At 40.0% G+C, this 16853-nt stretch overlaps 1 protein-coding gene across 1 annotated transcript in view; it reads right to left on the minus strand.

The window, feature by feature from the left end:
• The window catches only part of TAB2 (TGF-beta activated kinase 1 (MAP3K7) binding protein 2), a 75627-nt gene that overhangs the window by 15782 nt on the left and 42992 nt on the right, over positions 1-16853 (minus strand). Inside the window, exon 2 of the mRNA XM_068411385.1 lies at positions 4938-5127. Within this exon, the coding sequence (XP_068267486.1) occupies positions 4938-5039 (102 nt within the window). The 5' untranslated portion in view covers positions 5040-5127. The remainder of the gene's footprint in view (positions 1-4937; positions 5128-16853) is intronic.

Consider the following 16853-nt stretch of genomic DNA (forward strand, 5'->3'; position numbering starts at 1 on the left):
AATGTTTTTCCAAACGCTTCAATACCAGTTATACATTACCTCCTGTTGGAAATGGAAATCGAATCTTATGCAGAGAACAAACATGCCGACCCAAGGAGTTTTACATGACTTCAGAAGAAATGTAAAAATTCAGTTTCTACAAATACAGCACGATTACTCTTTTGCAAGATGAAACTTAATGGAAAACCTAAGGGACATCTGTATTTTCATTTTAAACTACTGCTTGAAAAAGCTTTTAAATACTTACATTTGTATAAAGTTACTTTATAAAACCTGTAATAGGATGACTTAAAACAAAAAGCACAACCTAGCTAATCTGCTTTTTAAGAACATTTCAGAAGCAAACTGCGAATCCCTCTTCTCTTTTTCCATGTGTTTAGTAATAATGTACAGATCTTCCCAATTTAGTTTCCTACATAAGAATTTTTACAAAAGAGTGAACATGCATCAGTGGCATAATTTCTTAATGTTGTGTTCTGTCCATATTACTTTTCTTACAGAACACTCCCCCCCGCCCCAAGAAATAAAGGTTAATATTTTCAGCCAGAAGAGCACTTGCTGAGGGCCAGATGTTATTAAAACTAAATAGTGTCAAATTCATCCAGCACACAGAAACAGTCACTAGAAAGAATGCATATGATCAAGGAAAAAAATTGCATGTGCCAAGTAGTAACATTACCAGTTAGTTAAAGAATAACAAAAGCAAGATAAATTGATTCATGATTCATGCTACATGCTTTGTAACAAGTTATTTTTGTTAAAACTAGCAGACAGTAGTTCTCATCCTTCAACCAGGATGAGAGATCCTAGAAAGTGTTGTGCAGACATGGCAAGATTGTCTCTACCTTACATATTTGAAAAAAAAAAAAAAAAAAAAAAAAAGGATGGACGTAACAGAAGTGGGAGAGGGAGGACAAGGCTAAACTCCATCCGCAAAACCATAACTATGTGTTCATACAGGCCAGATGTTCTGAATTCTTAAAAAGAAAAATAAATCCCACAAAAAAGCCAGCCACAAAACCTTTTAAAATAATAGGATTCCCTAAAGGATATCTAACTAGGCAGCTGTATATAAGCATTGTTGCAGAAAAGTCTTGAGAGATGTGAAAATCGGTCAAATTGATGGTATGCACATCGGCTCTAGTTTGGAATAAGCACCAGAGGACAAATCAAATGAAGTTAGTAGTGAAGAAAGGAATCACACATGGACAGAACAGTGGGTAAGAAAAGATAAGAAAAATAGCCTTGTATTTGGTGCAAATGAGAAAAGGGAGCCAGAAAAGGCAAAAAGATAGGATGCCACAGAAAAACAAGCTACAAAGATCTTAAAGGCAGATTCTGCATGAACTTAAGTGAATTAAAATTAACAGAAAGGCCAAAAATACCAAACCAAAAAGGAACAGGCCAAGCTTGCAAGGCCCTTACATTCAGCTTGAATGCATTTCTTTGGACAATTTTTTTTTTCTTTTTTAAGACTGCATCCAATCAATTCCAAAATTTCAGTGACGGCAAAGAGCAAATTGGAGAACTCAAAGGGGAAACGGGGGCACATGGAACCCCTGGCATCTTCTGGCTGGCAGAGGCAGTTTCAACCGCTTCTAGCTCTTTACAGATCAGAGAACCGGTTGATGGCAGAACTGAGCATATTCCAGCAAAACAATACCCCTCATCTTAGCTCTGCCCATGTCCCAATTGAGTTTAAAATGTTGGCACCCTGAAAGAGAAAGAAAAAAAAAGAAAGAATAAGAATGTTGGAGGGAAACGGGGAAGCAAGGAGAGGATGTAGACTTGAGGAGCAGGTGGTTATAGAATGCTCCAGACAAAAAAGAACCAAAGGGGACAATGTCCACAGACTGGGGATGCTACAGTGACTCCTTTAAAAAAGGAGAAGGGGAGAGCTGAATGCAGGAGGCTTGTTGGGAAGAATGGACAGATGCAAAACTTTTCAGGAACATTCAATGCTGTAAGCCCAAGAAAGCAATAAAACATTTTACTCCCTAGATTACACAGGTTTAACTTTCATCCTATTAGATGTTTGGTGGTCCTCTGTTTTTAGTATACTAGACATTGCTTAGATATTTCAACAGTGGGCTACTCACCTCAAGACATTTGCACGCTCTGTTTATCCCTAAGTTTTTCATTATAAGCATATAATGCTATAATCCTTCCTTTAAAAACAAGCTGAAAGTGTTTGGCTAAAACAATTCAAAGAAAAGGACTGAAGTATCTGTATAGTTTTCCTGCACAATTCACAGTGATCTGAAGTAACTTTTCCTGTTATAAAAGCTTTTTGTCAGTATCATTACAAACCGCCTAACTGCTTAAACTCTTTCAGGTTCTCTCCTGGGATCTCTTATACTTCCTGGTTCAAAAATAACTTCCCCCTGGCACATGATGCTTGCACATCAGGTACTGTGGGGGGAAGGAGAACGCAGCATTTCTTGTATCTGGTAATCTCCTTAAGTACTTATCTCTGACCTAAACTATAGTTAACGTACCTAATGGAAATTCCTTACACTACGATCAACTACAAGAAGGCAGAACTCAGGATTCAGAGACTGTTCCAGCATATTGCAAACACATGTAAAACTACTCTCAAATTCTGCTTTCCAATCTTTACCACTAGTCCAAGTACAAAATGTGTTGGTTCAAAGAGGTTATGTTAGGCTTCTTTTTTAAAAAAAGCCCTATCTTAGAGGAGTTGTGTAGCTAGAAGCTAACTGATTCAGAGAAAACTGAGCTCATGAAATTTCAAAGAACCACCAACAGGATTTTGTTGGGGTCTTAGAAGCTCTCAGTTAACAACAAAAAAGGGAGCTTTCTAGCGTAACGAATTAGTGTAATAATACTGCATATATGGAACATTAATTACCCCACAGACTTTTTGAAAACTATTCTTATGAAAGTTGACCTGAAACACTCCCTCAAAATCTAAACTCTTCTCCCCTATCTCTGTCAAAGTATGGGATGTGCACAATCTTTTCTTCACAGTTATAAGGCTCCATTTTATAAAAAAAAAAAAAAAAAAATCCACTGTATTTAAATGTTATGAAGACTGCCGAGTCTCTCATGAGCCAACCACTAGCTTAAATTTAACAAGAATTACATTCAAAACATTATTGATAGATTCACTGTGTCATGTCTATTGACCTTGCTCAACAAGCAGTTCTCATGTTTGAAGAACAAAACTGTACTTGTAGTATAAGAATTAGATTAGTCCTACAGAAAACTAATATAAAAATAGTGGTGTACAATCCTGAGAATACACGCAATTTATAGTCTGGCGCAGTTTCCTCTTCAGCTAAATAACTAGAGAGAAAGAGTTGTGAAAAGCTTGAAACCTCATAAATCCTGAGCAGAATTTTGCCCTCTTGCAAATCAAAAACAATTCTCTGAAAGAACTGCACTTTTCACAGCTTCTTACTCTAGTATGAATGGAGAGTCATGACGGAGTCTTGAAAATATTAATATTAAATTGGTGCAGTCACACTTCTACTATCAACAGTACAAACACTGTGTTTGGATGCATGTGTGTGACATATGTATGTAAGTATATACATATATGTATTTTATACATAAAAATACATATAAAAAGCAAAACAGTTAACATTACTTATATCATAATTGTATCATAATCACAGATGTCCTAGACATAGTTCAGAGACAGTAGCTTCTGCAGATTCATGACCCATCTTTTTTCCAGTCAAGTTGTGTATACTGATGATCAGTATGAATATTCAGACAATCGTCTTATTATCCAGAGTACTCAAAGGCTGAATACCTTATACAACGAAAAAAATCCAATCAGTATGGATGCTTTGGGATCATGGGAAAATGCAAAGCAAACATGTTTAAGCAACACAGTTAAGTAAGTCTATCAACATTTGTTAACTCTAGACATTCAGGTGTCCCTATGTCAGACTTTCGATGGGGATATTAATTTATCTGCTGAAGTAACTAATGTGATGTTATAGAGCAGAAGTTGATACAAACTATGGGCATAAAAGTATTCTGACAGTAGCAGTATAGAAAACAGATAGCTGGAGGTAGAAGCTGATGATATGGCAGTCCATAGCCTTAGCACTAACTGCAGTACCAGATAAAAATGCTTTGTTACTTCCAAGCCCAACAGAAATCCACAGATTAGCAGCATGTACTCCAAAGCTACAATAAAACAAATGAAGCCCATCTGGCAGCCAAGGCCCTGGGAAGCACTGGGCAGCAGCACACCAGTGCATCATACCCACTCAGGTCTAACACAGTGGATGCTAGGCTACAACCACCTTGTCCTGCCTGATTCAGGCTGACTCAGAGAGAGAACCTGGGCATGCCTGCATTAGGCACTCCTAGGCTCCCTGCTGCACAAGATATGTAAGGCCACCAGCACTGGCTCTGCAGGCCAAGGGAGCTGGGAGTGGAAAGCAGTGGGGTCAACGTGCATGCAGGCAAGGGCCCACTAATTACCTTGAAGCCTGATGGAGACCAGGTAGCAAAGTTGCTTCTGGACCTGCTCTGCCCCTCAAGGTACCAAAAAAAAAAAATAAAAATAAAAAAAAAAAATGCTGTATTTGTGTAGCACTGCCTTAAATTGTCCCCACTGGATTCAAGTTGGCTTTGCATCCCTTTTGCCACAGTTAGTTTTGGCTCTTGAGATGACCAAAAGGCATGAGCATACTGATTGGTGAGATGGTAGTCTCCATGCACACACTGATTTACAGGCTGGTTTACCTTCGGCCACCCCTGATTAGACATGGAAAAAGAGAGGCCAATTTAACACTTAGCTTGCTGTGCAACATAAAGAAATTGGCTGTGCATATTTATCTCACTCAAAAAAGAAAAGAGAAAGAAAAAAAATCTGCTTTCAAAGGAGACACCCACACATAACTCTTGAAATAAGCATCACTGCTTACTCGTATAGTCATTAAAAGAACACTGACCTGTAACATGCATCTGGATACAACACCTTCAGGTACCTCAGGAAACTTCTGTCGCAGGTCATGTAAAACCTGAATATCAATTTGTTGGCTTCCTTGGGCCATTCGTATATTGCCTGGTCAGGATTGTTTTTCAACAGGCAGTTTTAGGCCTTAGTAAAGGGAGTACTCATCTCTTCTGTCCCAGCATTTTCTGGAAGACGAAGGAAAACCTTAAGACACCGAAAGCAGACACTTTTGATGCAAGAATACCCAACAAAAAACAACCCCAAAAAAGGCAAATCACACACACAAAATCCCTTTCCAATTATGAAATACAAGTCTCTATTTTATGTCAATGTTTTCCCACATGACATCTCTGGCTAACTAATCGTCCTTCACACACTCATAACACCTTGAAAATTGCCCATTTATAGACACATCTCCTGATCAGTTTCCTTCTATCTTGGTTTTTATATTGACATTATAAAAACACATTAAGAATAAAAAAATACTTGATTGATCAAAGTATTAAAATTCATAGATTTAAGAACAGCATTTTTACTTATTTAAAAAATAAGTAAACACGAAGAAGTCCACATCAAAAATAGGAAGATAGTGTTCATTCAGCTCTTAAGTGTACCTACACTGTTACCTTTATCACCACTGTTATTGTTTACTATCCGAATATTGTGGCTAGAAGTTCAGTGTTTCTAAGCTTCAGGATTTACTAGCAATAGTCTCCTGGTTTTTCACCCAACATACTTAAGAAATATTCTGAGATTATGAATAGAAGTAACCCTGTAACAACTCAGGTTTCTTCATCTGTTTCACCTTTGAAGGAAATTACGAAGAGTTATGCAGATTGCATCACAATCGCCCAACTAACACATTTATACAAATTATCTCTCCTGGCCATATGATATCCACAGGCTTTTACCGAGAAGAATTTCAACCAATTATACTTGGAAGAATGCACCTATGTGTTAAGCAATGGAATGGTATCTTCTTCATGTAAATTAATAATACAAATAAATGTGATCACATGGTTTATTAAAGAACCAAAGCAGTCAACTCCAACATTCATTTACCTCGTAAGTTAGCAAATCTTACTCAAACATCTCTATCAATTTATTCAATTTCTCCTCTCCTCTACCTGCTTTTCTCTTTTTTCTTTGTCTCATATTCAACATGCACTATTACCTCATGTGCTGACCCACAGCAACCTGCAGCAGAGAACTGCCTCCAGTACCATGAGGCACGTGTACGTGCTGCTCCCTAGATCCCACCAGCCCAGGTTCTTTCCCAACAATCCCACTGGGACACTCACTTAGTAAGTGAGCCTACATGCTTATGCTTCTGTACTTCTATGCATTAAAAGTGGCAAGTTAATTAGGGAGCATTAGTCAGAAGTTTCTAGTGCAATAACACCCCTTATGATTTGAATGTAATGTAGCGCAAGGCTACAACTTCTCTTGAGACTGAAAAGATGCAGAAAAACTGCAAAGAACTGATGGGAAGGAACAAAACAAACCATTTTCAGCAGGGATGACAAGACAGGCATAATACTATTCCAGGACTGAAGTCCTGAACCACTCTATTGTAAGACTTTTTCAACTCCTATGTCTTCTCTGGTCTGAAGTGATAAAATTACCAGTCAACTGGTAATTGTCCTGAACCAGAACACCTCCAATAACAGCAGAACATGATCTGAAAAGCAATACATTAACCGGTGCAACTTTCTGCCAACAATTTCAGAACAGCTCTAAAGAAAGAAAAAATAACCAAACCAACCCAAAATACATGTTACTCTGAAGACTCCGTCTATATGCACTACACATGGGAAAAAATAACTTGTTAGCTAATAAAACGGTGAAGACTGGAAGTCCTAAGGATATTCCAGGAAACATCTGCTTATTATTTTAGTCCCATAAATGCCATCTTCTCTGATACAATCACAATACAGACTTAATTAAAAATACAAGCAAGAACAGAAATTTTTGTTAGAATATTCAGAGATGTTCTGATAAAACACAGATCACAATCCTACCCACAGTTTTAGTGTACATAACACAATATTCCACTACTGAAAACAGTGCCACAACTTCGTAACACCTTAACGTATTGCAAGTACCAGCCAAGACTGCTAGAACTGGAAACTCAGGTTATGGTATTCCTTCCCAGAATACACACTCTGTCTATCTAACCATGCAAGTTCAGCTTCCCTTCTCTGTGCACTTTATTAACGGGCCCAGTGCAGCCCAACTCTTCAGGAGCTAGGAGGTCTGGTTCCATTTAGACCTGTATGACTAAAAAAACCACCTATCTGCAAAGAGGTGACCAGTATGAAGACCTGGGAAAATAGCAGGCAAAACAGGATTTTATGAAAGTCCTACACAAGTAAATTAAAAGTAGCGAGCACACATTTAACACTAACAGTCACAGTGTGATTACAGTTTAGTTAGATTAATCCTCCACAGATTTGCTCTGCATATACCAACAGTGCTGTCTCAAAGGAATAGAGAAATACTGAAGACAACTGCTACATAAGGCACCCTGCGGTTGCTACTACCAGTACGCAAGATCACTAATTTAAAGGTAGCATGGATATGCCTAAACAAGCTGTGGTCACACTTTAGACACACCTAAGACACCTCAGAAACTGCAACACTAGACTGTAGAGGTTTGGTTGAGTGAGAAGGGGCACGATCCTGTGTCAGTCACCGAGCAGTCTGAGCAACCCAGGCTTTGAGCAAGGGTTAAGCCCAGAGCTAGCGACCTTGCACTCCCCTTGCACGGAGCAGAACAAAGAACCTCGTGGTGCCTGCTTCGCGGGAAGCAAAACTACGTCCGGGAGGGGAGGGGGCGGTCACGGCTCTGAATATGTAAACCTATGGACCAATCACAAGTGCGATCGGGGCGCGCGATTAACATATGCATAGTCTATATAACCACTGCTTTCTTTGTTAATACACGAGAAGCTTCCATACTCACATTGAGATCAAGTAGCTTACTCCGGACCGATCCCCAGCACCCGCGAGCGCGCCTCCCCCGGTTTTCCCCGTACTACACTAGACGAGGATCAAAATGTTTTGTTTTGAACAACTCAAGTTATACATGTGAAAGAGCCAACTGAAACAGCAAACCTTGGCTTACACAATTGAAAAAAATCACCCTGGCCAGAGAGAAACACAAGAAAATACCTCATCTGAAACAAAAAGCAGTAATTTATTTTCTACCAGAAAAAGTGTCAGGCTTTTACTCTATCATAAAGAAAAGCTACATTAATCATAACATTAATACGGTTAAAATAAGGGATAAGAATTGCAAAAGTTAAAATGAAGTAATGAAACAGCCTAAACACAAATTCAAGTACTAAAAAGTTCCTTTCCCCTCCCATGCACTGGCTAGCGCAGTGTTCAGCATGTACATACACTGTTAAAACGATGCTAAAGCCTGTTTACATTTACTCAGGTTTAAAGCAAGCAATTCACAAAGGTTTTGGAACAAAGAATACTGTAGGAGTCCCTGAAGTCTTGGAGCAAATGGCTGTTCACTATGGCAGACCTGAAGGAAGAGCTGACAATCCAGGCAGAGTGCACAAGCTTCAGCCAGACCAGACAGCAGGCCCTTGAGCACGTGGCTGCACACACTCCCCTCAGAGCACCTTTAGCAGCTACCTGCCCTCGTCTTGGGTTAAGTGACTGGAGATCCCATTCCCAATTTTTAAAATACACGCCCTCAGACAGAAAATGCGAGCTGGATTGACACTGCTCTAGAATCTTACGTTCTTAAACTCTGAAAAAGTCAACCCTGTGGCAGTGCAATTTAAAAAAATTAATTAATCCATGTCTCACAAAAACACACCCCTGTTATTTCTTCAGTGGTTTAGAATGCTACACAAATTTGAGCAGTGACAAAACACTATTGATCTTACACTTTCTTTTAAGCAACTCTTAAGAAAAATACTATTCAGCAGAGAAAAAAAACTCAAGAAACTAAGCAATTAAATACTTCAATTATTTATCAATGATAACTGTACTGCAATGCTTCACTAATTCAAAGCTGTGAAGATGTCCTGGTTTTGCTGGGCTAGAATCACAGAATCAATTTTCTTTTCAGAAAAGCTACATTTTTGAGAAGACTGCAGCACCCGATAGGACAGGAAAAAAGTTGATAAGACACTTTGTTTTAGTTGGTGGCCAGCCATGGTATGCAGGTTTCCAAGGTGATCAAGGCCATTAGCAGTTTTGAGTTAGCCAGGTGCTTAAGCTAAGAGAAGCAAAAGCCAGGGCAGCTGACCCAGGCTGGCCAGTGGCAGTATGCTATACCATAAGCATCATGCTCACTACAAATTGGGAAATTTGCTGGGAATGGCCCTCCTCCCCAATGGTCGCCATCCCTGGAGGGGCTTGCCCATCATTCTGCTCCCGAGGCCTCCTCTCACGTTCGTTGTCACCATCACGCAGTGTTTGGCATCCTGCATTCACTGGGCTGAGTATAACTTGGTGTACTTATTATTAGCTTTAGTATTAATATTAGTTTTGTTATTTTATTAAATTTGTTTCCAACTTCAACCCATGCGTGTCGTTTCCTTTTCCTGATTCCCCTTCTTGGCTGGGAAGGGGTCACTGGGTGATAGAACAGCTGGCTATAGTTTAGCCCCTGGGTACAGGCTCTAAACAGAGACACAAGATCACAGCAAGTCCAGAAAAATATAGCATTGTCTTAAGAAGGAAACTGGTTTGCCTTAGTTCAGTACCAAATGCCATTTTTCCACCCCTCTTATACTGAGTAGCCCATTAAACTTACCGCTAAATAAACAGTTAACCTCCCCCTCAATCCTCCTAAGACCTCTTTAACTTTTTTCCAGTTTCTCTAACCTACATTAAAGTAACCCATTCCACAATACACCATATCATTACCAAAACAGCAAATTCTATATTCTCCACCTCAAATTCCCTGTACAGTACTAAAAAGTCCGTATTTACTCTTTACATAAATTTCCATCTTTCCCCTGATGAATCAGATTGGCAAAACAGCACCTTCACAGCTCTTACAGCAAAAACCTGCATGCAAAAAGATTCATGCATCCATTCTTTTCATGAAAAACACAATAGGTTAAAAAAATATTATTTAAAACACTTAAAACCAGGAGAACATTCCACATTGTCACCCCAGGATTTCATTTCAATAAAATATTTTGTATTCTAGCTCATTTATCAGTGTCTGTAGTCTTGATAAAACACACAATGACCACAATTTCCATTTATTACTCCAAAACAGCAAAGTATTATAATAATTACCTTAAAATTCAAAGTAGTGCTGCAAAGAAGCTTTTCTGCATCTTTAAGAGGCATAAAATGACTTAAGGGGCATCATCCAATGTTTGCTACCAAAAAAATAATTGCATTTTGCATGCAATGCTTGGGAGAACGCTTATTTTTATTTTGCTACTGTACTTTTAAGCTTCAGTGGCTTAGCACCAAGATGATGCATACAGTTAGTGCAGGAAGAGCTACAATTAACACCTACTCTATCATTTTACTAAAGTTATGAAGAAATTTTTGTATACGTGCATCAAATGTGTCAACACCGTGGAACATGACTATATTTACTGCAGTAAGGGAGAAATAAATGCAACAGGCTCTGCTCCCACTGTTTTCAAATATACTCCAAGTCCTGCAGGCAGTACACCCACCACATTCACAAAAAAAAAGTGTTTTTTTCTTAAGTTTCAATTAGCATTGGTAACTCATATGGCTTCACCGACAATACAGCTTATGAAAATGCACTTGTGTCATATGAATATTAAGGTCTCACTCTAATAATCACTTAAAGAAAAACAGAGCAGAGTTCAAACATATTTAAACATTATTAAGAAACTCAAATTAACCTTAAGAAGTCCGAAGTGGCAGGACAGGAGGCCGCATGAGGCCTCTCTAATACAGACAGATTAAAAGGTTTTTTCCCAATTCTTGATGTTGCAAAGGAACAGCAAAACGGACTCAGCATCCATCTTGCTAGAGGAAAGCTTAAAGGAACTGAAAGTTATTTTGACAGATGCAAGCCTAAGGAATGAAAAAGTAGCGCTGTTGTCAGGCACGGAACTCAGAATTTGGCAGCAGGACATCTAGAATATTGTTATAAAGTTATATATACCAGTGGAAAATAAAAGGCACAAATGCAAGAGTGAACAGCCAAGTCGGCCAGTAATACAGCGTGGAAGAAAAGGGTACCAACAGGAGGTAAGGGAAACTGCTGGCAGCAACACTGTGGCTTCATTCAGAGACTCAGGCATAAAATAAGGGCAATACAGCATTACAGAAGTAAACTGAAAAATCTATTCAAGAAATTAATTATCACAGAAACAAAATCCAGCAATGGTGACTCGGAGACAGAACTCTTCTTAAAACCATTAAAAGCAGAGTTCACTTACAAAGGAAAACTTTTAAATATTGGAGTGCAGTACAATATAAAGTTATTTTTGTAGTAATGTCCATTTACTAGTCCTTATACATACTGCTTCTAGCTATTTCAAAGAACCTTTCAATGTGACTTCATACTGCTGAGAAAAAACACACACAACAAAGATCCTAGCGCTCACTTCTGCCAGAAATACTAAATAAATGGAAGAATTAATTAGCTGTGTTCTTTTAAAGACTACTGGCAAGATCCCCAGATAACTTAAAAGGCTTGGCAATTGTAACATGATGGAACATGGATGGAGTGCCTGTTGAAGCTTCATTCTGTGAAAACTATTGATACGAAAGTAAACAGTGCATCATCTCCCAAAGGCTATTCAGAACCACGAGTACGAGACAAAAAATAATCCGCTTATTTATTAAAAAACTCAAAGAAGACTTAATGTGAAATATGATTCAGATGCCAAATACTAGGCTGTTATAATGCTGGACCAATAGCTAGTTAAGAAATAAATAAAATTTTAAATCTCCTTTCTTCTGACAGAGCACACGTTCAACAGATCAGAGACATTTCTTCAATACGAACCTTAAGCTTAATACCACATTGACTTTTCACAAAACACTTACAAGGCAAGTGTGCTTTAGAGTAAATCATGCCAAACCTGATTTTATGAAGTAATTATACCTAACAAAATCTAAAAAAAGCAGCTGACAGTCTAGAATGCTATCTGCACTTCTTGTTCATTACTAATCTTTTCTTACTGCAACTTCACATACAGTCCATGCCATAAGAAATATCAAAGATAATTGCGCAAATACTAGCATAACTGCTGTATTGAACAATTCCAGTTGAACTTATGATGCACTCATAATGACTGACGTCCCATTTATGGTCAGCTACCACTCTGGAAAAACACTTTGGGAGGTCAAGAGAACAGCTTTTGGAAATATGCAGAACACTGCAACAGTAAACAGCATGCCCTTCACCTTCCCCAAAATCAAATAAATGAAACCTTTATAGCTGCCTTTATCCTACAGCTACATTGGATACGTAAATTGCTCACGCTTTTCTGTAGTTTTAATCTGATCACATCTGATTTGTGTTTTACTGGATTCTTATAGAAGATGAACTGCTCTGGATCACGTGTTACTGACATGGCTAAAAGTGCTATAAAAGTAATCCATCTAAAACCTTATTTTAGAAATCTGGCTGTAAATATTTATTAAAAGGGTGCTGTGAATGCAGAAACAAGAGGACATTTCCTTGTAGCATTAATGGTGCAGATTATAGACATGCACAAAAAGACTGCTGTAATGATAGCAAATCAAATGCAACAAGCTGCAGTGCAAGACCGGTAGAGGTTGCTAAAGTGCCTGTTGAGACAGCAGCTAAGGGATTCCTGGCATTTCTTCTGATGGATCCAAGAGGTGCAGAAAGACAGCAGAAACAGATAAGCAATTATAAAGCCAACAACAACAACCCCCCCCCCCCCCCCCCCCCCCCCAAAACAAAAACACCCAACAACCCAACCCCAACCTCTCTACACTTACCTCAGGTTCCTTCAGCAGGATGAAGTAGTTCCCCAATTCTCCCAAACTATTCACTTATCCACTGGAGAGCTCAAAAAAGGAAAACTGTCTTCTCCCCTTCTGACTCCATGCTTTCTTGAGCAGTACTTTCCCCCATATATTTAGCTACCTTTTTCCTGTTATGTTATCCAAACACCTACCCAAGCACCAGGTCAATAACAAATAATAAAAAACTTCTATGGACCCTGCTTTTCGGCCAGACCCCAATTCTGACGTGTCACTCCAAGTTGCTAAATCAACGGCAGGCCAACCTTAGGTCACTTGCCATTGAGGATTTCCTTACCCCAAACAGCTCAAATTACAAAGTATGGCTGATATAGATATAGCTAGCATTTCTTTCAGCTTTCTTTCAAGAATATAACAATGTCTCCGGTCTACACTTAAGACTGGTAATCACATTATAAGCTTATGAATCTCTATCCGCAAAACACCCCTCCTAAGCAGGATCTCATTCCTCTGGCAGTAACAAGCACTGCAAGTTTATTGCCAGTTTATACTTCCCTTGTTATGCGTCAACACTCTCCCTCAGAATTAGGTTAGGGCTATATGTTTATATCCCTATTGCTTGGAAAAAAAAAAAAATAGACTCTAAGTGCCATATTCTCCTCCTGCAACCTGCCTCTCCAACCTCTTACACACTGATTTCCACACCTGTCTGTCCTTCCTTTCCTTTCTCACCTGTACCTGCAAGTTCTTGTTAAATGCGAGACTAGAAACTCTCACTACGTGTGCCTAGCAAATGGAGGAAAGGGAAGGAAAAAGGAAAAAAAAATTTAAAAAAAAAAAATCAAGAGACACAACTGCATGTAAGGCAACTTTCCTTAAAGAAATAGGTTCCTAGCTTCAGGAAGGACAGCACAGTTTTAACTATAAAACTGACAACTTGCAGGCAGGAAAAAAGAAAATAACAATAAAATCAAAATTGTATTATTAGCTGAGAAGCAACAGTACAAAATACATTTAGAAATTAAACAGCGAGAAATAATGAAATAGTCTTTTCCCCTCATCTAACTCTAATACACTTTTTCCTGAATACTTACATGGATTCAAATATCAGGCTGCCTAAACACATACTTTTTTCTTAAAATTAAAATGTAGAGTAATTGTGTAAGGGAGAAAATATAGGAAAACAAGAACATTCTACCACTGAGTCCCATATTCTCTCTGCAAAAGAGATTAAGAAGTGAAATAATAGAATATAAATGCTTAGACTAACATAACTAATGCTTTAAATGCATATTTTTAAAGAGTGTGAGAAACAGATGATGGAAACAGGATTATTAAACATTATAGAATCATAGAATGGTTTGGGTTGGAAGGGACCTTAAAGATCATCTAGTTCCAACCCCCCTGCCACAGGCAGGGACACCTTTCCTCTAGACCAGGTTGCTCAAAGCCCCATCCAATCTGGCCTTAAACACTGCCAGGGAGGGGGCATCCACAGCTTCTCTGGGCAACCTGTTCCAGTGTCTCACCACCCTCACAGGAAAGAATTTCTTCCTAATATCTAATCTAAATCTTCCCTCTTTCAGTTTAAAACCGTTCCCCCTCGTCCTATCACTACACACCCTGTAAAAATCCCCTCTCCCGCTTTCCTGTAAGCCCCGTTCAGATACTGGAAGGCTGCTATAAGGTCTCCCTGGAGCCTTTTCTCCAGGCTGAAGAGCCCCAACTCTCTCAGCCTGTCTTCACAGGAGAGAGGTGCTCCAGTCCTCTGATCATCTTCGCGGCCCTCCTCTGGACTCGTTCCAACAGCTTCGTGTCCTTCTTACGTTGGGGGCCCCAGAGCTGGATGCAGTACTCCAAGTGAGGTCTCACAAGAGTGGAGTAAAGGGGCAGAATCACCTCCCTCGACCTGCTGGCCATGCTTCTTTTGATGCAGCCCAGGATGCGGTTGGCCTTCTGGGCTGCAAGCACGCACTGCCGGCTCATGTTGAGCTTCTTGTCAACCATCACCCCCAAGTCCTTCTCCTCAGGGCTGCTCTCAATCCATTCTCCACCCAGCCTGTATTTGTGCTTGGGATTGCCCCGACTCACATGCAGGACCTTGCACTTGGCCTTGTTGAACTTCATGCGGTTTGCACAGGCCCAGCTCTCAAGCCTGTCAAGGTCCCTCTGGATGGCATCCCTTCCCTCCAGCGTGTCAACCGCACCACACAGCTTGGTGTCATCAGCAAACTTGCTGAGGGCGCACTCAATCCCACTGTCCATGTCTCCGACAAAGATGTTAAACAGGACTGGTCCCAATACCGACCCCTGAGGTACGCCACTCGTCACTGGTGTGCACTTGGACATTGAGCCGTTGACTGTAACTCTTTGAGTGCGACCATACAGCCAATTCTTTATCCACTGAGTGGTCCATCCATCAAGTCCATGTCTCCCCAATTTAGAGACAAGGATGTCGTGCGGGACAGTGTCAAATGCTTTGCACAAGTCCAGGTAGATGACATCAGTTGCTCTTTCCCTATCCACCAGTGCTGTAACCCCGTCATAGAAGGCCACGAAATTTGTCAGACATGATTTGCGCTTGGTGAAGCCATGTTGGCTGTCACCAATCACCTCCTTGATTTCCGTGTGCCTCAATATAGTTTCCAAGAGGATCTGCTCCATGATCTTGCCAGGCACAGAGGTGAGACTGACTGGCCTGTAGTTCCCCAGGTCTTCCTTTTTCTCCTTCTTGAAGATGGGGGTTATGTTTCCCCTTTTCCAGTCACTGGGAACTTCACCAGACTGCCATGACTTCTCAAATATGACGGATGGTGGCTTAGCAACTTCATCTGCCAGTTCCCTCAGGACCCGTGGATGCACCTCATCAGGTCCCATGGACTCGTGCACCTTCAGGTTCCTTAGATGGTCTCGAACATGATCTTCTCCTACAGTGTGTGGTTCTTTATCCTTCCAGTCCCTGCCTCTGCCTTCTGGACTTGGGTGGTGAGGCTAGAGCACTTGCCGGTGAAGACTGAGGCAAAAAAGTCGTTGGGTACCTCAGCTTTCTTCATATCTTGGGTAACCAGGTTTCCCGTTTCCTTCTGGAGAGGGCCCACATTTTCCCTAGTCTTCCTTTTATCACTGACATACCTATAGAAGCATTTCTTGTTGTCCTTGACATCTCTGGCCAGATTTAATTCTATCAGGGCCTTAGCTTTCCTAACCTGGTCCCTGGCTTCTTGGACAATTTCCCTGTATTCCTCCCAGGCTACCTGCCCTTGCTTCCACCCTCTGTAGGCTTCCTTCTTGTGCCTGAGTTTATCCAGGAGCTCCTTGTTCATCCATGCAGGCCTCCTGGCGTTTTTGCTTGCCTTCCTCTTTGTCGGGATGCATTGATCCTGAGCCTGGAGGAGGTGGTCCTTGAATACTAACCAGCTTTCTTGGGCCCCTCTTCCCTCCAGGGCTTTATCCCAAGGGACTTTCTCAAGCAGGTCCCTGAAGAGGTCAAAGTCTGCAGAATTTTAGAATTTTATTCCTAGCAGAATTTAATTTTTCTAATAAATTACTCAGCTTTTTCATGTCTATTCAGAACCATTTCAACAGTCCTTGCAGTATCTCTACTGAAAATAGAATAATCTTATCAAAACCGTAAATTATCCTCCACTCACTACCACCCATCTACTAAAAAAAAATTCAGCTCACCAAAATTAGTTCTGGTCTCATCCTTAACCTCCTAAGCAGTGATACTTCTATTTAACTATTTGCCAGATGTCTACTCTGCACTGCTCTGAATCCAAACAAGAATACGGGAGAGGATACAAACCTGATTTCATACATGACCATAAAACGGAAAAAATCAGAATTACAAATAAGCATGACTAAAGAATTCTTACCCCAAACACAGTACTGGATTGAATTACATTAAAAAGCTTGTATCAAATAATTATTATGAGCATGATCAGAGGAAGGTCATGCAGAGAAGGACCTGGGAGTTCTG

This window comes from Nyctibius grandis, chromosome 1 (assembly GCF_013368605.1).
Source record: "Nyctibius grandis isolate bNycGra1 chromosome 1, bNycGra1.pri, whole genome shotgun sequence".
In the NCBI taxonomy this organism is placed as follows: domain Eukaryota; kingdom Metazoa; phylum Chordata; class Aves; order Nyctibiiformes; family Nyctibiidae; genus Nyctibius; species Nyctibius grandis.